We start from the raw sequence: 24,264 nt of genomic DNA, 5'->3' as shown, positions 1-24,264 counted from the left end.
CTGAGCCATGGCAGGAACTCCAAATTATACCTCAATTTAAAAAAATGGGGAGTTCCTGTCATGGTGCAGTGGTTAACGAATCTGACTAGAAACCATGAGGTTGCAGGTTCAATCCCTGGCCTTGCTCAGTGGGTTAAGGATCCGGTGTTGCCATGAACTGTGGTGTAGGTTGCAGATGCAGCTCAGATCCTGCTTTGCTGTGGCTCTGGTGTAGGCTGGCAGCTACAGCTCCAATTAGACCCCTAGCCTGGGAACCTCCATATGCTGCAGGAGCAGCCCTAAAAAAGACTAAAATAAAATAAAATAGAATAAAAGGGAAAAAACCTGTCAAGTTCATCAAAAGTAAGGAAAGTCTAACTGCTTAGTCTAGAGGGTCTTCAGGAGACATGACCAAATGTAATGTGGAATCCTGAAGCACAAAAAGGATATTAGGTAAAAACTGAGGAAACCTGAATAAAATATGGACTTTAATAATGTGTGTTATTGATTCACTAAATGTAAAGAATGTACTACATTAATGTAAGATGTTAATAGTAGCAGAAACTGGTTACTGGGTATACAGGAATTCTCAGTATTCACAAATTTTCTGTAAATCTACAACTATGCTAAAAAATAAACTTAAAAAAATTAACGTCCCTGTGAAAAGAAGCAATATGACTGATGTCCTTGTAAAAAGGGGCATTTTGGACTCACTCCCATCCCCATATGCAGAACAAGCCAAGGAATGCAAAACGTTGCCAGCAAACCCCCAGAAGCTTGGGACCAAACATGCCCTGGTGCCTTCGGAGGGAGCCTGGCTCTGCCAACATCTTTGCATTTCTGGCCTCCAGAAGAGTGACATAATAAATGTTATTTTAAAATGTCAAGTTTGCCCTACTTTGTTATGCAACAATAGGATATTCATTTGCACCCCCCCACACACACCCTGAGTCCTTCTCTAGATGACCAGTCATAGTCCAACAGGAAATTGGGGGAAGGAGCAGAGCTGACGGGCCTGCACTGCTGATAACTGGGAGCATGAGTGTGTAAGAAAGTGGCCTACCTCCTTTGACGATTTTGTCTAGGGTATCATAATTCGCTCTCACACCGCTCCTTTTAGGTCTATTCATCGTAGTCTTTTTTTTTTTTTGTCTTTTTGCTATTTCTTTGGGCCGCTCCCACGGCATATGGAGGTTCCCAGGCTAGAGGTCGAATCGGAGCTGTAGCCACTGGCCTTCGCCAGAGCCACAGCAACGCAGGATCTGAGCCGCGTCTGCAACCTACACCACAGCTCACGGCAACGCCGGATCGTTAACCCACTGAGCAAGGGCAGGGACCGAACCCGCAACCTCATGGTTCCTAGTCGGATTTGTTAACCACTGCGCCACGACGGGAACTCCCTATTCATCGTAGTCTTAACCGTCATGATCATGTATTACCTTAAAAAAATTTTTGGAAAGGTACCATTTTGAAAGAAGTGCTCAGCAACTATTTCCCAGCTTTCTCTGGACCATCAGCCTGCACTCTGCACACAGTGTTCATACTCTGTCCCCATCCCCCGCACAGGCTAGTCTTCAGCACAGCTCTGCCTCCCAGATGCAGGCCAGTCACATCTTTGATATTTAAAGAGAATAGAGCCTCTTAGTGTTCTATTTCTGATCTTCAAGAGTCCTATCCAGCTGTTTTGGGGCACAGGGTAGAAACCGAGTCTTACCATGGAATACCTCAGTCTCTTGCTATTTAAATAATCTGTTTTGGGAAACAGCTGAGTCTTTTAGATTTCTTCTCCTTTTCTTCCTCCTCCCCCAAATGAGTGTCTGGCATTTTTATAGAAGGGGACAGGGGCATGGAGGAACCCCGTAAGTAGATGTCTTAGGGTAGGTTCCTCGGAAGGCAGACTTAGACCCCAAGATCCACATGCAGGTTTAGTGGAAAGTACCTTGGGAGCGACCCCTGTGACAGGGGAGGAAAGCAGGACTAAACCAAGGGACACACTGGCTGGCAGTTTGGGGGGTGAGTTCCACTTGGGGGGATTATATTAGGAAGCCCCTTTGATAGGGATGGAGGAGGATAGTTACACAGGTAGTTGTAGAAGTCCCAGGAGGGGACCATAGATAGAGAGGGAAACCTAGGGAACTTTGGGACACCCTGTAAGTTAATAATTACTCAAGAAAGCCATCAGAAAGTCATGGAATGAAGCAAGTCTTGCTTAACTAAAAAACCACAAATAAAAGCACGAGATATGGCTCAGGCATTATGTGAAAGAAAATGAGGCCTGCATTCAAGTTCAGCAAGATAATGATCCTTGGGACCCAAGACAGAAATTCAAGGGAAAGATGACATTCCAAAGTAGGAGAACCTCATTATATGGAAACCTGAGGTGATTCATCATATTTTTGCATAGGTTACCACCCTTCTGCTGATTTGAATAAGTACAGTGACAGTCCTAGTTTGATCTCATAGGGTCAAATGCCCTCTTACCCTATATGAAGGAGGAGCTAATAATGACGTAAGCCTGATGTCTACCTGAAGAATAAGGAAGGAGGCGGTCTTTTCCCCCTCCCCACTTTCCTTGGATTATAAAATCGTAGCCCACCTAATCCTCAGGGCGGAGCCCCTGCCTGCCCACTTGCATCCCTCATGGTGTCCTATCTTGAAAAATCTATTTCTTGCCTATCACTTTGCTTCTTGCTGAATTCCTACTGTGCTGAGACACAAAGAACCTGAGCCTCAGTAATTCCAGACACCAGGCAACTGATTCTAATTCTAAAAAAACCCTGTGGATTTAAGTTCCCATCTGGTTTGAGTCTCAGGTGTGTTGTTTTCACCTTTGGACACAAATCCAATCCATGTTCTCCAATTCAGCTCTACCAATAGACTTAAAAAATTTAATGTTTGATTTTTGTGTCTTATTTCTTAATTAGTTCTGAACTCGAGGAGAAAACAGGAGAGTTATTTATTGGTTTCCTGAAAATCCAGCCAGAGTGCTGAAGGTGAAGGTAAAAATGACAATAATGATGATGATGATTATATTGAGGACCACATAAAGGGCAAATTAGGTTACTAAAAATAATTCTGTTAGATGTATTTGTACCCACTGGTTTGTACCAATACCAACAACTTTTTCTTTGTGGTTTTAATTCTGCAGCTCTAAGTATCCTTTAAAAATTAATTTTTGAGGGCACTTTAAGTACCCACAGCCAGGAATGAAATCTTACCTTCTTCTGGGTCTGGGAAGTCCCAAATCATTGCTTGTCAGCTCTGTGGGGTTCCATGCATATGTCCTGGAACTCAGAGCTGTGAGGAAATTCTGAGCCATAACCTACAGCATCATGGCTGCGGTCACATCCTGTGGAGACACTGGAAGGACATTTGAACTTTACCCACTTCTGCTGCTTAGCGATCAGGACTTCCTGTTGAAAGGACCTAGGAGTAGGAGCTCCAAGCTGTGACTGTACCAGTCTACATCCTGCCATTAACCCAAGGAAATGCTACACAAATAAGAGATTAGCCTTAGGAGTCAGGCTGCCTCGGTGTGTGACCTGTAGCAAGCTACCTGAACTCTTAACACCTGTTCAATCATCTGCAACGTGGAGATAATTATAGTACTTGCCTCATAAGGTGGTTGGGAGAACAAGATGAGATAAACCATGTAAAGTGTTTAGGACAATGTCTAGCACATAGTAAATATCCATCCCTGTAAGCTGCTATTATTAGATGAGTATGATTAACACAACACTGTAAATCAACTATACTTAAAAAAAATTAGATGTGTATGAAACTCTGCACACTTAATTATTCCATGAAAATAATGATACCTGCACTATTATTGGTTGCAAGAAAAAAATGAGATGAATAAATAAAGGACTAGAAAAGTATTTTAATAATGCCAGTGTAGGAGTTCCCACCTGGCCCAGTGGATGCGGCATTAAAGGATGCGGCATTGCTGCAACTTTGGCACAGATTCAATCCCTGGCATGAGAACTTCCATATGCCATAGGCAGGGTCATAAAAAATGCCAGCATAAAGTATCATTATTTATATTGAAATTAACAGATGCTCTCCAATATTTTCTAACATAGGATGTGGATAAAACCTGACCTGTGGTTGTAACTACTGTAACTTAGTATAACAGGTCTAAGCATAGATAGTGTGGTGTAATGTATGTGTTGGTTTGTTCAAACTTCAATCTGGGGGCAGTAAGTTGTCCTTATCAAGGACATGCAGCTCTGGTGGTCCCAGAACATTGTTTCTGAAGGGTGTCCCTCCAGGGCAGCCACCACTCACGGCAGTGCTTCAACCGTCCACCTTTCCATCAAGGCTAAGCTCTGCTAATTAGCACATTGGATGCCAGCAGTGGCATTTTAAAGGTGAAAATAGTAGCCTATCATTTTGCATGAGCAATGTGACAATGGGACTTTGGTGACAGGTAAGATTAAAGGCATTAAGATAGGTGGGTTGGAGAACCTCTCCTGCCCTCCCATGCCTGCACAGAATGTAAGGATGCAGTGAAACATTTTGTCTGAACCCTTGGGGAATGCAAGGGAGGCCTGATCCCTGAAGGATCCTATGATCCATCTTTGGTTTAGGAGGTTGCCTGTTGTCTGATGGGCAAGGTCTTACAAAAGCCTGCCTCTGGAATATTGCTGGCTCTCTCTGGAGTGTGGTTGGAACTCCCAACAGAACAGAGCACTCAGGCTTTGTTGTGCTTATGCAGCAGGAATTCTGCATAGTGTTGTGCCTGATTTGCTAAATAGAATTTGTGAAACAAACATCTGTGACAGTTTTGGCCTTGGAATCAGTTTCTTTAAAAATCTGGCAGGGAGTTTTGGGGAAAATAGGTAACCCAAATCTCAAAAGCTGATCTCAAACCTTCAGATGGCTACCATTAGCTACCGGAAAGAACCTAAATGTTGTGCATGATCAAACTGGCTTAGTCAGTCCTTGACAATTTGTATAAATAGTGTTTTCAAGGCCGAACAGGTAAGTATATTCTTCTACTAGTTAAACTTCTATTGTCAAGGCTAATTGTTAAGTAAAGACATGCCTTGGTATTCACGGGTACACATTGCCACAAGGGCCATGATATGGTCTCTCCTTTCATTTGCGGAATCCATGTTTAATAGGGAATTTCATGTGTTTTCAGAAAGGCTTTGAAATTGATAGTTCTGGGCTCAAATCCTGGCTCTGATACTTTGTAATTTAGACCAAGTTACCCACCCTCTCTGAGCCTCAGACTTCTTTTCATAAAATGGTAGCTATCTTTAATAGCTTACATCCATATATAGCACATGACTGATACAATAATTTTGTGACCTAAGCAGAACAGTAACACATTGTTACATTCTTAATCTCTACTTAAGCAAACACACACATTCAGAGAATGTAAGTGACTTGCACATCTTAGCAGGATATTAGAATCTCTAGGAGAGCTTTAAAAAATAGATATGGTAGTAGATTGAAAACATGGCTATAGCCTTTCACTGCTCCTTTGGCAATACAATCAGGCTGTGCTTCCCATCTCTTTCCACTCCTTTCTCTATGGATCTGGGCTGGAGCCGTTGTTATGCTTTTCTTCGATCAGTAGGATACAGCAAAGTAATTATACCAGTTCCATGCTTAGGCCTCAAGGGTAGTCCAAACAAAGGCCATCCTAGATCAGCCTGTCCCCAGCCATGAGTGCTGTGAAGCATGAGTGATCCTAACTGAGACCAGAACAACCCAGCTGAGACCAGTCCAAACTGACAACCAACAGAACAGGGAGCTATAATATGGTTGTTTCTATGTTTTAGTCACTCTGTTTTAGAGTGGTTTGTTATATGGCAAAATCTGATACATAGATACTTGGGGTTTATCTCTGCTGAATCTGATTAGTCTGGGATGGACCTAAGTATCTGTATATTTTCGAAGCTTTCTGGGTAATTCTACTGTATATTCAGAATAGAAAACCACTAGCCTAGATAAAGGCACTTAGTGCTTTATGGACTCTGGGTCGTAAGTATGTTTTCACTTAGACCAAAACTTTACCTAATGGAACTCCTTTGAAGCTCAGGGATATTTAAGGTTTTTTTTTTTTTTTTGACACCTTCTATAGTGTTTAATTACATAGCTGAACAAAACTGAATAAAACTGTCACTAAAAATGAAATAGAAGTTTAGATAATTAAATAATAGATTCTTTTTCAAAGTAATCTTTAAGAAACAATCATTTAGTTTTCATTATAATGTTTTCTTAGTAATGTGAATTTCTATTTTTGAGCATTACTAGTGATTAAAAATTATTATTTGAGGGAGTTCCCATTGTGGCACAGTAAAAAAGTATCCGACTAGTATCCATGAGGACACAGGTTCAATACCTTGTCTCGCTCAGTAGGTTAAGAATCTGACATTGCCATGAGCTGCGGTGTAAGTCACAGGCCAGGCTAGGATCTCATGTTGCTGTGGCTGTGGCGTAGTCTGGCAGCTGTAACTCTGATTTGACCCCTAGCTTGAGAACTTCCGTGTACTGAAGGTGCAGCTCTAAAAAAAGAAAAAAGTTATTATTTGGAAAAAAATACTGACCTAGCACTAGTGACATTTTCTTTCCTTTTCTTTTCTTTCTTTTCTTTTTTTTTTTTTTTGTCTTTTTGCCTTTTCTAGGGCCGCTCCCAAGGCGTATGGATGTTCCCAGGCTAGGGGTCAAATTGGAGCTGTAGCCACTGGCCTACGCCAGAGCCACAGCAACGCGGGATCTGAGCCATGTCTGCGACCTACACCACTGCTCACAGAAATGCTGGATCCTCATTTTCTTATATAAATATAAATATAAATATAAATTCAATTTAAATGAGACTTTAGCATTACATAATACCCAAATTTTGCATATATTTAGTTCTTTTTACAAGTTGAGAGCATTTTTCAAACTGAGATATAATTGACATATAACTATATAATAATTTTTGTACAAAGTAATTATTTTGGTAAAATATCACAACAAGTCTAATTAACATCCATCATCCACATATTTACAATTTAAAAATTCCCTTTTCTTATGATAATAATGCTCAATATTTACTTTCTGAACAACTTTCAAATATAAGATACAATATTATTAACTATAGTCATCATTGTACACCAGGCAGAATTTATTTATTTATTTATTACTCAATGAATTTATCACACCTGTAGTTATACAATGAAAGGTTTTTTTTTAATATTTAAGTTTAAAATGACAAAAATAACTCTTTAACTCTCTAAGTTACAGAAACCTAATAAGCTAAGATATGACCTATACTATAAATATCTTCAAAATTTTTTGACAAAAGATAAGGGACTTTGTAATAAACCATCCTAATTCTAATGCAGAGTGTTTAAATGACTTGCTCAAAGCCATATCACTAATTTGTGGCAGAGTGTAGATTCCGTATGGGGGCTTTGGCTCCAGTTTGTTTTTCTAGATTCTTCTATGGTGACAATAATGTGATCCTCTTTTTAAAAGCACTTATGACTTCATATGGACTCTATATAAGGATAAGGTTAGGACAGTTTATCTCTAAAGTTTTAAGAGATTAGGGTTAAGAATAAGGCAGTCTTTTTTTTTTTTTTTTTTTTTTTTGCTTTTTAGAGGCGCATCAGCGATCTACACCACAGCTCACGGCAACACCAGATCCCTAACCCACTGAGCAAGGCCAGGGATCAAACCTGAGTCCTCATGGATACTAGTCTGGTTCGTTAACCCCTGAGCCACCGCAAGAACTCCTAGACTAAGGCAGTGTTTACAGGGGCATAACTAACCTTCTGTGACTAATAGCATGGACAACAGATTTGATGATTATAAAATGTGCCTTGCATCCTTTCAGAGGTAAGAAGTTGCGGTGTTAGTAAGCAGAGCAACTCTACTATTCTTTATGAAACCACAGTGGGATGCCATAAGGAGAAGGATGATGAATCCTTTCTATGAAAAGAGAAAGAAACCAACTGAGACATGGTTAATGAATGAAAGCAGTTTATTTGACATTAATTGCAGAATTTACAGCACTACCATTTAATGATAGGAATAAAAATAGAAAGAATCCAGTGTAAGCAATATTGCAGACAAAACATCAGGGTGGGAAATGAGCAAAATTGAAAAGGCAGTTAACATTCAAAGAAATCTTCCAAAGGACTGGGAGCTTATCAAGGGTGAGCAGTCCCCTGATAATTTTGTGTAATCCTCATCCTCACCAGGATTTCAGGGCAGACTGTGAACACATACCCTGTTGACCATCCCTGGGAAATCTTTCAGCACAGTCTGACTTAACATGTCTGAGATAGGGCAAAGTCTGGGTTAGAATATGCTTTGGAAATATAGCTAAGGGTGAAAAGAAAATAAGAATGTGGATTACTAGTGTGGGCATTTTCTTTCTCAAAATAGAAGGGAGTGCAAATTTAGGAGTGTGTTTTCCTTATTTTTAAGTATGAGAGGTGATGTCAAGGAGACTGACTAAAGATAAAAGTTTTAAAGTTTTCCCCTATGATTTTCTTGGAGATAATATCTGTAAAAGCAAGGAAACAGAACAAGAAGAATGTATGTAGCTCTTTGTGATCACCTGTCATCTTGGAATCTAGATAGAGACCTATGCAAGGTACCTGAATTTCTAATAAAGGGCTGAGTGTCTGGAAAAGTTGACCTAGAAGCCACTTGGTAGAGTATAGGCTCTGACAGGGAGGGTTAACCATGGTATAGCCATTTTCCCATGGCTTAATGGGTCTTTTCTTTCCATCTTAAAACTTTAAATAGAACTGGGGCAAATTCTTCTCTCTTTCCCTCTTCTTTCTTCCATCATTTTATAGTTGGCTTTAAAACCATAAAGCAACCAAGAGGTTGGACAAAAGGATTCAAGCCCACAGGCCAGCATGTGAAATTAAAAGGTGTTTTTTAATACCTGAAATGAACACCTGTGAAGTGAGGGCCAAAAGTGAGAAAACAGCCTAAACTATCTCAATCCTGAGAACAAAAAATAATGAAAGAGAAGATACGGGAATTTGTTCTCACTCACTTTGGTGGGAGGATATTCTTCTAGTAAAAATTCATTGACCAATAAAGAACATGCAGCACCTGTACCAATCAACATTAATTGGGGTAGAAATATAAGAATAGGAAGGATCAAAGAAACTGGCCAGGCTCTTTCTCTGCTGTCCAGTAAAACATTTTCTTGGAGAAAAGCAAAGGATGAAGAGGAGAACTAATTGAAATGTTGGTCAGTCCCTAATCATCTTTGTCCATGACATTCTTTGGCATCTGAGATCAGGGGAAAAGGGACTGAACTGGTCTAGGATTGAGGGGGGAAAAAAAGCAAGAGTTGGTGGTGACTGGAGATATGGATTAAAGAGAAACCAGCACCAAGAGTATACCTGTATCATCTAAGTCCCTGCCTGCCAAATTCAGTTGTTATCATTTTGTCAACATGAAGGTTGTCCTCTTATTTTCAGAATTCCAATTTGCCAGATGTCTTTCATGGTAAGAAGATTGCTGGCCCCATTTAGACTTGTGTAACACAAAAGGACATAGTAAAGAAAGGAAATAATATTTGGCTTCAAGGAAGTATCTGTTAATGTTATGACTAGATTGAACAGCTAGATGGTCTTCGAAGACTTAACCTTGCTTCCCAGGCAAGTTTACCATAATTAGAACCCCCCCCCCCAAAAAAAAAAACCAAAAACAAAACCAAAAAAATTTCCTAGATAGTAACCCAACTCTTAAGCTAGGTGCCACACTGGGTTAAAGCAAGGGAGATGGGAGGAAACCCACCAGTTGAACAGCTTTTTGAAGAGACTTTCAAGCAGAGGTAAAGTAGGCATTGCTGGGCCATTGTCTTGTTTGGCTTAATAGCTGTGGTTCAGCCTGTCCTGTAAGGAAGACACTGTGCATGGCCCTCTCAGAGAGGCACAAGGGTCTCCTTTTCTCTCTGTTTTCCAGATCAAAGAACTGGGAATAGCCAAAATATAAACCAGAAAAAAAACAAAAAACAAAAAAAACAGAAAAATCCATTCATACATTCGTTTTCCAAATAATTGTCTGCAAAAGTTACAGACTAGCTAAACTGGGATGCAGAGGAAGAGGAATAAGGGTGATTCTGGTTTGAAACAGCCCCACCAGATAGATCATGGGAACCTGGAGCCTCTGCAGCAGTCAAGGCAATGGCCCAGGTAAAGCAAGCAGATAGGCCACGACAACCTTGGCCAGTGGAGCCCAGCTTGAGGACAGGAGAGTGCCTGGTGGGCAGGCAACAGAAGATTGAGGATTGCTGTTTTCTCTTCCTCACCTTTCCTGTCAGAATGGCCTCTGCCTTCATGCTGACATGTGTTTAAGGCCCAAGGATGTCAGAGAAGTGTTGGGGGCAAGAGGAAGTGAGGTCAGAAAGTTTGGACCCAGCTCTCTTCAAAGCTGATAGTTATGGAGATCTCTTCCTAGAGCCCAAATTTTCTAGCCCATGAGCTTTCATTTCCCAGGCCAGGCCCACATTCTCACATGAGAAAAGAAGTGAAATCCAGGCCCAGCTGAGGTAATTCCATAGTTCTGTGTCTCCAAGGAAAAGGACATCCACTGGCACAAAGCATTGAGTAAAAACCCTTTAATAACAAAATAACATTCACGATGTAGCTACTTCAGTTGTCTGGAAAACTCAGCTTACACTTGATTCAACATATCACTTTCCACAAAATTAAAAAAAAAAGAAGGACATAAAATGGCATAACAAAATATACCTCGAGTTTCGTAAGACAAGTCTTCTTGGCAAATCCTACTGAGCCAGACCCATGCATCTCTCGTAATAAAAAGCTTTGGGCACACTCGTGTCTCAGACACTCCTCTGTTTACTTTGGATCGAAAATACATTTGAACTTTGTAGATTCTACAGTATCAGCATTAAGAGGAAGAGTGTACGGATTTGTGAGTGTGAGGAGAACTTGACTGAATCAAACATCGATTTGGTTTATTGCGGAAGAACATGTAAAGCTTTCTGGAAGATTAAACACTATTACAATCATTAACTGTCTTACAAAACTTAGAATTCTTATATCCATTCCCATCTTTGGCAGATTAGTAAAGGGAGAAATAAAAAAAAGACTATATATTACAAAGCTTTCATTATCACAATCTATAAGGCCAAATAAAAATGTTTCTTTGTATTATTAATGAAAGCCCATTCCCAATATATCCTCATTGACAGGTGATAGGAATGCTTTACTCATGGTGATATCCAATATTGTGCATAGCAGACTGCTGGTTTCCCATCGCTGTTTCCCAAGCTGCACTCCTATGCAAAATAAAGTATGTGTGGCAGTTGATTTGGCTTTATGTCAAGCAAATTGATTTGGGGAATAGGTATGAAACTTGAGAATGGGTCTCAGAACCCAAATATAGAAAGAACGAGTTTGCCCAATCTACTGCACGTGAGGCCTCAGATAATTAGGGCGTTTAAACAAAGATGGTTTTCCTAAACTGGGTTTCAAAACTTCTTATACCCCCTTTAGGACAGATGTAACATTGTTGGGCAGGAAAGAGGAAGTTAGAATCATCTCTCTAGGGAAGAAAAACCATGGTATAGTTACACAGGTGACGCTGTGGGAATGGCCATCTATTTTTGCCCAAATCACCGGAATGGTTTGTGGAGTTTTCCAGGAGAATGGACAGAAAAGTCAGAGAATAATTACTGATATTGATGCTGTTTGAGTGTCTACCTGACAACAAAATACTTTTGTATCCTTCCCAGAAACCAAGCACAATCAAGGTGGCCATTCCCAAGCAATGATCTAGGAGAGGCGAGAACCAGATGAATTTACATCTCCATACACATGGCCAGGTAGGTCTCAGGTCATGAACATAAAGCCAAACTGACTCTTTTTAGTGGAAATTAAAAATGCAGCATTGTTTTTCAATGCTTGTTTCCAAACCCCTCTCGAATGGAGTGATACAACTTGAGTTGGCAAATTCAAACTTGGAATGACCCTTCTCATAAAATTTGACTCATCTTGAAATCCCAACAGAGGTCAAAGTATTTTCGAGGTGAGACATCTCCCAGTAAAACCAATATTACCACTGTCTGAGGCTGAACTGTGCACATTTTCACAGTTTAATGTATACACAACTGTTCACAACCGCTAACGAACAATCGGCGCTCATGCATAAATAAAGTCCATTGAACCAAAGGGGAAGATCTAGTTCAAAATGAAAAATGTTGCTATTAAGACCACAATGCATCACACTGCTAAATTTTTAGCCTCATGCATAAAATTATAGCACTGATTGGCAGTTGCTAATTATAATACTACACTGTTAACACAGAACAATTGTTCAGACCAAGTAGCACAAATGTAGAAAATAATAATTTTTTCTCAACAGAGCAAATGAACACAGATTGTTTCTTCAGCAAAATATGAAACTGTAAACTTTGGGCTCATTCTGCAACTTTCCCCAATCCAGAATAAATAAAATCCAAAGGGGGAAAAAAAAGAACATACATTTTTTTAAGCGCACCTTTTCATCTATTACAAAAGCACAACCTAAAACGTATAAAGCTTTTTTTTTCTTTTTTCTTTTTTTAAATCACAGTTACCAAAAGAAACAGTGAATAATTTATTACATACGCTATAATAACATTACTCTAAACACTATTATCTATGAGGTATATCTGAGAAAATTCGGTAAGGAATTGCGCGGTCTGCATTGCCAACATGCCCAGGTTCATATTAAAGCTTTGGAACCATGAAGAACTAGAAAAGGGAGAACAGGGGAGGCAGAAGGAGACAGAGAGAAAGGACCTTTGGTATTAGTACAAACCTTGTTCTTTGCAGGGTTGCATTGCAAAGCACCACAGTACAATAAGCCCACCAATTTACTGTATGGAGGCCCAGTGGAAGCTGAGGTATTCACAGGAAGGATTAAAAAAAGCACAGAGAGGTCCAGACTGGCTAAATCGTTGCTTTGGTTCAAGCAAGGCACTCGTCCCGTGGTTACATCACACTTTGCAAGTGAAGCATGAGGCTGAGGGGGGGATTACTGAGGAGGGGTCTGCCAATCGGGGATGTTTTCTGTGTTCAGGCTGCCATTGGTCTCTCTAGGTTCCCTCTTCTAGGTGCGTGATGGTCGGAAGGCTGGGGAGGGTGGTGTTTGCTTACAAAGAAGCGCTCTGCTGCTCAGTGACCAGATCTTCTTTGTTGTGTCTCCCAGGTATGTGGAGAATTCTGCTTCCAATAGTAATTTGGGAAGAAAACCAAATCTGTTTGGAAGGTGGGCCTTACACATGTGCTTGGCATGAGGAGTCGGGGGAAGATGGAACTCTGAGCTTGTTTGGACGGAGAGAACTCTCACATGTGTCAGTATAGTGCTTGGAAACTAGAGAAAGGGGATACGTGAGTGTTTCTTAAGGCCTGTCAACCTATCTTCTGAATTCCTCTGCTAACTACACCCTGTGGATGCATGGACTGGATGAGCTGCCTGGTCTCTTCCCTTCTTAGCTTCTTTGTCTAAATGGTCCTTTAAAAGCTCAAAGAGAACTGCAGTGCATGAAACGCAAAATACTAGACTCAATAAAGAACTATACAGGCTAGAGGCTGATCTTTGCGTATGTCTGGAACCCATTTGGTCAAAAGCTGAGAATGACTCATTGGCTAACAGGCAAATCACTCTGATGAATGAATCTTAATAGTGATTTAATCATTTAACGGAATAAAAATAAATTTAAGACTAATTTTGTAAGTAAGAAGGGAAGAGAGAAGCAACTCAAAATATCCATTTCTTAAACTGGCTTATCCCTCTGAAATTTTGGAGTCATCTTTTGTTTACAATGAATAATTTCTCATTATCCAATGATAAAAGGCTTAAACTTCTCTCATACAGTGTTGTCCTAGAAATGATCTATCAATGTGTAAAAGTCAAGAGAAGGAAAAAGCTGAACAGCTTAAATGTCACGTGTGTAAAGGGTGATCAAATTCTCTCTCTCTGACAAATACTGACCTAAGATACTCAGAATAATTCAATCCAACAGACCAAGAATGAACTTTCTCTTCTCACTGAGTTAGAAGATTATATAGATACCACTTTGGAAAGGGGAGGTTCAACAGTGATCACACTGGATCAATGTGTACTTCCAGGGTGAAAACCCTTCCATGACCTCTAGTAAGTCAAGGCTGGCCACTTTTACATGCAACTCAACCTATGTGACTTTATGTTGAGATTCTAACTAGACAGACACCAAAATGCCTGTGAATATTTATATAGAGTGAAAATACATGACAAGCCCACGGTCCTCCTCACTGCTAAAGGATTGCCACCTTCCTCTTTGCCAACACACGGCCCACCACCTGCAGAGGCAGCATTGAGCAAAGGGCACAGCAATGGAGCAGGAGGCAGGAGGCATGTCTGGGCTTCGCCCCTGGATAGTTATTTACCTTCGATAACTACTTCACTCCTCCAGGGCTCAGGGCTGGATAAAAGAGTCCTAAGGCCCCTTCTGGCTGTACTCTTTAATGAGTAGAATTTCTATGGCCCAATCACTGGAAAACTTGACTGTGATAGCTCCAAAGTGGGGACAGAGGTCGTGGCTGGGACTGAAGGCCACTTTCAACGAGTTTCTTCACCAATTTGGAATTGGAATTTAAGGAATTACAGCAGCATCTGAACTCATGTCCTGAATATGTAGAGGGGACAGTGAACAAATGAGAGAAACACAGAAAATATCCCTTTCCAAATTAGCAGCCACCGTCGCATAGATAACTATTTCTTTGGGGTATCTGAGCTGTGGCTGTACATACCATATATCAGAGATAATAGTTAAAATTAAAAAAGAGCACAAGCAAAATGCAGACCGCACAGAGAAAGAAATCTTTGGTATCTTTGGTGTCATCAACACGATTAAAATTACAAATGGAAAAAGTCAGTGAGGTAGCCTTCTTTGGTTCTCACTAGAAATAGAAAGTTTTTCCTTTTTTTTTTTCTTTTTTCTGCTTTTTTTTTTTTCCTTTTTTGTTTTGTTGTTTTACACACACAGAGTTCATTCTTGGAAGCAGCTAGTGTAAGGGTTTCTCTTTTTGCTGTTCTGATTTTTTAAAATTTATTTTTCCAGTTTCTGTATAGAAGCCCCGAAATCCAAGCTGGTGGAGCAGGGTCTCTCGGCTTATGTTTTCTGAATGCACAGGTTCAGGTTGAATAGTCATTGCTTGTCCACAAACTTTGCTCTGTTGTCCTGACAGCAAACAAACTGCAATGCTGTTGTTTTAAATAAAAAATATAAACTATATAGTGCATCTTTTGCAGATGCTGAATAAGTTAAATAAATAAGTTACAATATGAAGGCTCTGAGGCCCAATAATTAAAAGATGAAGTTCGCCTGGTACCAAGTGGGGCTGCGAACTTAAATTAAATAATTTAATAACTGTTATTTAAACTATTTTCAAAGTTAATTCAAGAAGGAAAAATACCTTTTTTTTTTTTTTTTTTTTTTGTAACCTGTATTTCTTCCCTGTCTGTAACAGAATTTCACTGCTTTATAAAGCAAACTAACTTTCAAGGGAATTCTAAAAGGGATTTTGCATCTCTGATGCACCAATGGTTTAGATTTTGATAAATAACCACAAAGAACAAAATCAAAGTAAAGAAAGATGATTAAATAATTACCAAAATCCTATACATTTATGTGCTAAGAGCTAATTTAAATAAGTTAATTACATTAATTGTACTTAGCTTGTTGGGTCATAACCCAAAGAAATAAAAGAAAAAAAAGTTTCTTTTGACTGTCTTCATTTTTTGATGGACAAAATGTATAGCCTCTTTCGATAGCCTAAATAAAAATAAAGTAGGAAATTATAACCTCTAAACTGTCTCATGTTCATAAAGACCATTTTAATTGACAAGCATGAAAAAAAAAAATCACCATTTCCCCCCTCTAGCTGGTGTAACCACAAGACCACTTCACTATCGTCTCAACCCTGGAAACCAGAGCCCACTTTTTCCTTATTAGTTTGCACTTTATTTTGCTATTTTTTCCTTCTTTTTCCTCTCTCTCTCTCTCTCTTTTTTTTTTTTTTTTTTTTTTTTTTTTGGTGTGTGTCCTTTTTCAGGTCTTTGGATTTAGCTTTAGTTATGAGAGATCCAGAATAAAGCTATTCAACCGAAGTCATCAAGCACATGTGTCATTCTTGCAAAGATGATTAAATAATATCCAAGTTTTCTTGAAAGTTGAGTTTATCTTGGATGTGCCCAAAAGAAAGTAATTCCAAGTGCACAGAAGGAAGATGCTGGGATACTTTTTTTTCTTTCCTGCACTTTAGTTTTCCATGTTACAATAAATAATAAAAACAATGGACATTGCAGAAGTACCACATACATGTTAAATGATCATTTAAAATGTGTTTATTGTAACAGAGGACATTATGGGTGGATGGATGGATGCAGGTGCCTGTGCACGTGTCTGCAATTTACACACTCATAGGCAATGTGTGTTGCTGTAGGGACATACATGAGAAGATATGTTCGAAAGATGTATCTAAACCTGTATACATCCAAGCTGACAGACTCTATAAGGTTTAGGCAAACTTACCTACCAGAGTTTATGCTGTGGGAAATGCCTGCTGCTAATGGAACAGAGTGGAAGACTTCTAGGGAATGAACAGACAGACCTGTGGCAATATCTTTTTCCCCCTATACACCTGTGCCCCACTAAAAAAGAATTAGCTGGTTAATTCCAGGCAACCAAACTAAAAAACCTGTAAGGAAAGCTTAGGCTTTAGCCCTAATCTGCCTCAGTCTCAACAGAGCCTTTTTGGTAACAGAACAATGACCATTTCTGGTCCCCATGGGCTTTATGCACTAGCCTGGCAGTCTCAACTGTTAGATCTGTATCTACTTATGTAAGGCCCTATGTTATTTTAATAATTATTTTTATATTTTATAACCCATTCTGAGACTTTCTAAAACAAATACAGTCTGCCTTTCCCCTGCCTTTGGAAAGAAACAAATCATAGGTAGAAAATAGGCATTAGAACATCCATATTTAAAGTCAATGTCATTAACTTAGGAGATTTATACAGCAATCTGGGTGCACCTTCTTCCTTTAGAGAAGGTTTCTTGGCCTTATTCGAAAGCTAGAATTTCCTGCTGTTTTAGAGGTGACTTGCTCTTAGCTAAACATACAAAATTATTAATCTCTCCAGTTTTACAGGTAAACATCAGAATGTTGTAGGGATACCAGCTCTACCCCTTCTCTGTCTGCCATCTTCCACTCTCTCTTCCTAACAAGTCTGAATCCCAAGGCATCAGCCACAACAACAAAAAATCAACTCTGATCTGTTAGGAACCATGACAGTTATTGTCACAGTATGTGTGTCTGGGCTTTGGGGTCAACCTTGATCACACGTATCTGTCTCTTTTTCTCTGATTTTTGTTTTTTGTTTTTTCCATATACTCCATTATTCTTCAACAACATTGGAACCGAGCCTGTTATTTTTCTCTTTTTTAAAATCTCTACTATACAACCTCCTGATTTCAGAGTTCACCACAAAGGTATACTGTCATGACACTTTAGTAACGATAGTCAAATAGACACTTGTGTAATTCCACCAGCATTTTCAACAGTGGGAAACTGTCCCCTCTGCACCTGGGTGGTAGTGATAATTTTTTAAAAAATCTGTTCAACTTTAACTTATTGGCACGGATAGGTGGGCACCTAGCATAGATAAAGTAAAATGGTCAATCATCTAAAAGGTATTTGATTGGCTTTGAAATATGTTGTTTGACTGAGAAAAATTGTGTGTGTGTGTACCAAATTGATCTTCCTAATTTTGGTTTTACTTTAGCTAGAAATAAAAATCAGCTTGAACTTCCAAAGCCCACGATTGCCAAGAGCCTGCAGGAAAAGAGACTGCAGAGGCAATGCTTTGATTTCTCCAAAGTGTCACACTGGTTCCTTCATGCCTCATTCTCACCTGTACAACCTACATGCTATTTCACATTTTGGAAAAGCCTTTAAATATTGTGGATGAGTTTTTATTGTTGTTGCTGTTTTCTTTTAGAAAAGAAATATATTGGCTCTTTCTTTAATAAAAATTTCCTGGAATGAAAGATTATAACCACAGTACCAGAATCACTTTGAAAACAAAAGTAAAGCAAATCTATTTCCCTAAAGAAATAAAAGTACTTTCCACTCAATAACCTTTGGATTTCTGTTGCCTCGAGAATGTGAATTTTGGTTCAGAACTGTCCCTTCTCACTGCCCTTTTCATTACTGATGGCTGAGACACACTGGGAATTTTTCTTGGATTGAGGAAATGGATTGTAAACTATAACCAACTCCAAAGAGAAATTTTTTTCCTGAAATTATTAACTTAAAATAGGTTTTTAAATGCTTGAGGACACTTACTTGGTCAAATTCCATTACCTTCCAGTTTTTAGGGGTTTTTTCTTTCATTATTTTTTTTTCAGTCATGCCTGCAGCATGTGGAAGTTCCTGGACCAGGGATGGAACCTGCACCACAGCAGTGACCAGAGCCATAGCAGTGACAATGCTGGATCCTTAACCTGCTAAGCCACAAGGGAAATCCTTCTTTTAGATTTTTAACAAATTGAATTCTGTAGGGGTTAACTTTTTGCTACATAAATATATAGATACATGCAGGTATTTATATATGTATGTATATATATTTTTTAGAAGCAAGCACTTCTCTCTGTATGGCATTACCTGGTATGAGACATTCATCAAAAGTCCTTGGAAGGAAGTTCTTGCCGTTTTTACATTTGACACCTTCCTCTGGTCACCAGGAACACTGAGAGAGTATGTGTCTATACCTGATTTGACCAGGGTTGAAGTCTCAGGCCACAGAGGCAGCCTCTTTTGGCTCAGACATCTTCAGAGGATGCCAGAGACCCAAATGCTGAGATTAGCATGCCAAAGAATCACTAACCACACCAAGCAGGTTTGGTTCCTCAATCCAATCTCGAGAAGAACAACCATTTCCACTGGCCACGAGTCACAAGCATTCATTTAGAAATACCCAAGGTGAAATTCATTTTTACCAACCCATAGGAATGTTCCCATGCTGAAATATGCTCTTTTCTTGGTCATTTGACAAAGGAGACATGGAGTATGAACAAGAGACAAAAAGACACAGGGCAAAGTCAAAGGAACATCCCCAGGTAGGAAGAATTATAAAAGCCATGGAAAGTCTCTGTCATGGCTCCATGGCTGCTGCCCTTGCAAAGGGAGACAGACATGCATGGTGGGAGCAAGGAGGTGGCACAATGGACAATGGGGCTCCCAAGGGCAGAACTCCATGATTCTCCCCAAACCCTGCTTTGTGTTTTCTCTCCAGGACTGAGACCCCACTCCACCCCCCAACACCACTGCCTCACCCCAGTGCCAGCTGTGGTTGCACACAGGCTTGTCTAAACGAATTGGTAATTACCACCCTGAGGAAACCTGATCAACCCACTGCAGCAGGAGTTGGACTTCCCATATGAGAAGTCTCTTTGGTGGATCTACTCACTGAGGGGGATCTGGAACACCCTGATGGGACACGCAGGCAAGTTCCTGGAGAACAGATTTCTGGGCTGGTCTCATCTCTGTAACTGGTGGGAATGGACCACCAAGCTTTCCCAGCACTTACAGAAGACGAGCACCCCACTGGCCACGGCCCAGGTCTGTTTGATGGACCTCACTCACCACCTTGATCATGGTTGAGGCATAGAACAGAGATGACTCAAAACACAAATAAAACTCACTTCTACCATGGATTCCTTCATCAACAGGTTGAATAGTGAAACGCTTGAACTGGACTTTCAACCTTTCCCAGGAATTCTTGCAGAAATCCAAATACTCCAAATCATCCACAGCAGCAAATGTGCTCTGGGATGGTAGGAGAAATGAGCAAAATTCTGAATTGAATACTTAAGAAATGAAGCACTTGATAAAAACAAGACATGAATTTGGACAGCAATAATTTGGGGTTATTACCAATGTCAAGTTGAATCTATATATGTATTCATATATTATATATATATCTTTCTTTAGAAATGCAACTTTACAGCTGATTTTTAAAAAGCTAATAGAAAAGTAGAAACTGACAATTATTTTTACATGTTTCCCCCCACCCCCAAATGAAGCCCTGTTAGGATGTAGCAATAACATGAAGACGAGGCTCGTCATTTCCTCTATAAATTCTTTGGTTCTGTGGCTCGGGAGAGGATGTGTCACCAAGACCCCTACCCCTGACCCCTACTCCCCTCTCCTCCCCTGATGATGAGACTCTGAACATAGAAGGAACCAAGACTAAGGGTTAAGCAAAAGAACATTCAAGTGACAACGGTATTCCCCACCCTCTGCAGAGCAGAGAGAAGTGTTCAGTATCCCAACATCCTAAACTTAGAGTCCATGGAACCTCTTGAGAGATTCCATGTTGGGTAGAAAGCCGTAAAACAAAGTTAAAGGGAAACAATAAAATCAAATAAATGACCCTTTCCTTTTGTTGCTCAGAAACAAAATTGATTACCTTTACACAGATCAATGGCGCTATTAGTATTTAAGCCAGGCAAGAGGAGATAATGAACTGAAACAAAAGGTGTGAGAAATCCTCATCTTTGGTATTGTAGCTGTTGAGGTTTCTGTTGCTCTGTTCCGTGTTCTTTTGAAAAACTGCATAGGCACAAATTAAAGACAATCTTCAACTTTAAGATTACCGTGTGAGTTGTCAAGTGAAGCAGCAGCCACGGACGCTTTTCCTTATTTCTATTCCTGTCTCAACCCTTTCTTTAAAATCTGCTTCCAAAAAATGTCCCAAGAGGTCTGTTTGAACACAGTGTGTCTCGCTGTTTTTCTGTTTCTTTTTTTTTTTTTTCTGGCGTGCTTCCTTCTTGTTGGTGGTGATTTTCATTGATTTACGTCTTTATTTCTTTATTCATTTTAATGGGACAGTTTTGTTTGTTGCAGAAGTAGGTGCAGAAAAAGTTTCTTTGGTTTCGATTAAGTAATTCATAAAAAAAAGTCAGTCTCAAGTGTCTGTAAAGAATCACTGCAGCGTTTGTCTTGCTTTGAACACCCCCGTGGTGCCCACCTGGGGCCATTCACTGGTAAGTATGCACATGGTGACCTTTGCAATCTCCCAGGGTTCTGTGGGCGCTCTCCTGCTTGTTGTGGGAAGGTGACAGCCAGGAACCAGAAAGCCACTCACTGGGTGGCTTGGCTAATGTCCTTGGTGTAGCCGGTCCGCTCGGCCTGATGGTGAGCCAAATGCAAGAGCTGAATGCCATTTGGAGTTGCAGAGGTTTTCTGACTTCTAAAAGTAATCACAGTATTTTTTAGGCTAGAAAATGGCAAGTAATAAATGTCTTTGGTTTGCAGTATTCTGCTTCTTTGGTGTGCTGTGTTTTCCCCAGATTTATTCAGCTGTTATGTGAGGATGATTCAACAATGGAAGAGATTCCAGACTAGATGACGCTTATGAGGAACACGTGTGGTGGTTTGAATGATTTCTTTTTTCCTTGCTAGGAAACACTGAAAACGTCCCTAACCAATGGGATGGATGAGGGGACAACCCAAATCTGAAAGAGTGAGAATGTATTATGTGGTGATCATAATGGACAACAGGAAGAACCAGGTGATGGATGGATAACCAAGAAGGATACGTTAATGATCTAAAAAAATCTAGATCTTTTAAAATGCTGCATTTGCTCCACGTACCGTAACAGTTAAACTGGCCTCCTGAGTGTGCATCTGCATTATGTACAAACAGAATTTGTAGCAAACTGCAAAATGTGCTTGAAGCCATAATTCCCAATGATTCTCTAATGACTTCACAATTGGCGTCTTGAAAATCCAGATGCGGCGAATTTAGAACCTTCCTTAATTCTCTGTTTATCTTCGTTGTGCTTGATATTTTGAGCTCAAGTGAACTGATTTTTTTTTTTTCCTTTGATGGATCCAAGACCACATGAGGTTTCCAGGAGGTAAGGAAAAGGAAAACATAAACTGGATCAATGTAAAGTTTTCTAAACCATTCAATGAAAAAGATGCCTGAGTTGGAAAAACAGGTCCTCGGATTTTTTTTTTTTTTTTAACTTCCTTATTTAAAACTTGTGCTCAGTAATTGTCATTCTGATGGTTTTTATGTCATGGCTGTGAACGTTAGTGTACTATGGTAGGATGAGGCTAAGCACTTAGAAAGCAAACGAGGTCATTCTTGTTGCTAGATTCTTCTCTTACTATAGCATCTTGGGAGCTCAAACTCAGAGTCCCTACACAGGCCAAAGTCCCACTATTACTCAAGGAAACTCTGACTGCAAGAGGCTGAGAGGACCCAAAGTCGGACTGTTGACATTCTAAGCAATCCTGAGCTTGGCTGACACCACATTGAAACTGACTTGCTCCAGGAAGGCCCCAATGGGGTTTCCGGGGTGCTTAGCACGCTCGCTCAGAGGACAATGTCCGGTTCGAAGAGATTAATGTTCAGCTTGCACTTGGACTCCATAGCCATTAAAAACAAATAAACAAAAAGAACACCTGGCCTATGATTACAGCTAGAATAGAAGTTTCAAGAGAATTGTGCTTTCAAATCACCAGTGAAGGGCCCCAGCTAAGAATCCGGTGTCTTTTTCCTTTGCCTTTTCTTTTGGTATCTGTGGTCCTCATTTGGAGGCGACTTGTGCCCAACTGAGAGTCCTTCCATCACGCTTTGGTACAAGTGCTGGAGGTGGACGAGGAGCCCCCTGTGCTCAGATCGTCCTGCCACTTCTCCAGGCTGCGGCGCCGGGCGTTCATGAAGAAGTTGCTGACGGTTGTGAGCTCCAGGCCCAGCTGCTGGGAAATGGTGATCTGCATCTCTTTGGACGGGCGTTTGTTCTCCTTGAAAATGGCGAAGAGCGTTCGGCGTTGGAGGTCAGTGAACACCAGGCGGGATTTCTTCTGAGAATTGTTCCTGTCTTTGTTTGGTTCTTGTTCTTTGCGTTTGCACGCTTGAAGGGAAAGAGAAGAAGGACAGAGTCAGTGGGAGCATGAGAACTGGCACCAGAGAAGGTGATCCATTGAGAACATTGACCAAGTCGTAGAGGGGATGTAAACTGTTAAACGCTATCGTGCAAATTGCCCAGCTGTCAATAACCAGCCTCCCCACGTTCATCTCTCATGATGGAAGGCATCGCCTGGTGGGGGAAGGGAGAAAAGAGAAAGCAGCTCTGTCTCACACAGTCTAGTGCTGAACCAGTGCTGTTGCTTTCTTTCACCTGCTACCCACCCCCACCCCCACCCCCACCTGCCTCAAACACTTCATCTGGGAAATCAGGTGCTGTGAAAGAACGATGACTTCCCCAGGGGGGAAGCCTGGTTAGGCAGTTCCTCTTTCAGAGTCACCCGCTAGAATTGTTTACAGCTGAGCTGAAATTACTTTCTGGAGTCAAAACTTGAAAGCACATAATCTTTCGAAATCAAAGCTTCCACTCACAGAACTGAAAAAAATGGTTAAAAGAATGAAATTAGAAGTGACAGAGGGATGGTGTCATCCCAACTCAAATCCTCTTCTTTCAGACTTTTGAAAAACAAAAAAATTAAATCAAACAGGGAGGGAAAAGACTATGAAAACAATTGGCTTAACTAGTTCTAACTTGGTTGGTCTGAAATGAAGCCACTACAAGGAGATCAGGACTGAGGGTGGCAGAAGAACCCAGATTTACCAAGACAGAGTCCTCAGGCCCTGGACATGTCAAGTGGTAGATGCAGAGTCCCTGACGCAGTACTACACCTGGGGTCACACGCAGCCAGGACATTAACGTATGGGCCCCTACCTCTGCCGACCCTACAAGTCGCTAGAAGGCAGGGATCAGGTCTGTGTGATACTTCTGACTGGCTCTTTTGGAGCCACGGACATAAGTGAATGTTTGGGATGCTGACAACAAGTGGTATCTTGACTCCTTCAGGAATTTGTATACTTTGTAGACAGATTGGGTCTCAGCAAAGTGACTTGGAAGGGTTATACAACACAGTGCATACAAATTTAAACAGGAGAACAGGTGTTAAAAGTCACTGAACAGAAACCTCAGCTCATCCAGGGGTGTTGCACAGCCTCAACAAACTAACCCAGGAAAGGCGAGGCAGAAGCAGAGGCCCAGCTTTGGGCATCCTTTCCCGAGTCAAATTCTGTTGGACATTCGGACCCCAGGGTGAGAATCTCTTGTACTGACCTTCCTCTAAGGCTAGCAGTCTGGGAGCCTTCTCATCTTCCCAAAGCCCTGGTTTGTGAACTTTGCTTCTGAGCTTTGGGCCTGGCCATTTTCGACTTCGCACTCTGC

At 40.5% G+C, this 24,264-nt stretch overlaps 1 protein-coding gene across 1 annotated transcript in view; it reads right to left on the bottom strand.

Annotated features, from left to right (window-relative positions):
• The window catches only part of ONECUT2 (one cut homeobox 2), a 61,139-nt gene continuing 44,824 nt past the window's right edge, over positions 7,950-24,264 (bottom strand). The window contains 1 exon segment of the mRNA XM_021093679.1: positions 7,950-22,935. Within this exon segment, the coding sequence (XP_020949338.1) occupies positions 22,649-22,935 (287 nt within the window). The 3' untranslated portion in view covers positions 7,950-22,648.

Source organism: Sus scrofa, chromosome 1, assembly GCF_000003025.6.
Source record: "Sus scrofa isolate TJ Tabasco breed Duroc chromosome 1, Sscrofa11.1, whole genome shotgun sequence".
Classification (NCBI taxonomy): domain Eukaryota; kingdom Metazoa; phylum Chordata; class Mammalia; order Artiodactyla; family Suidae; genus Sus; species Sus scrofa.
Note: the sequence above shows the minus strand (reverse complement) of the source record. Positions and strands in the feature narration are given on the sequence as shown.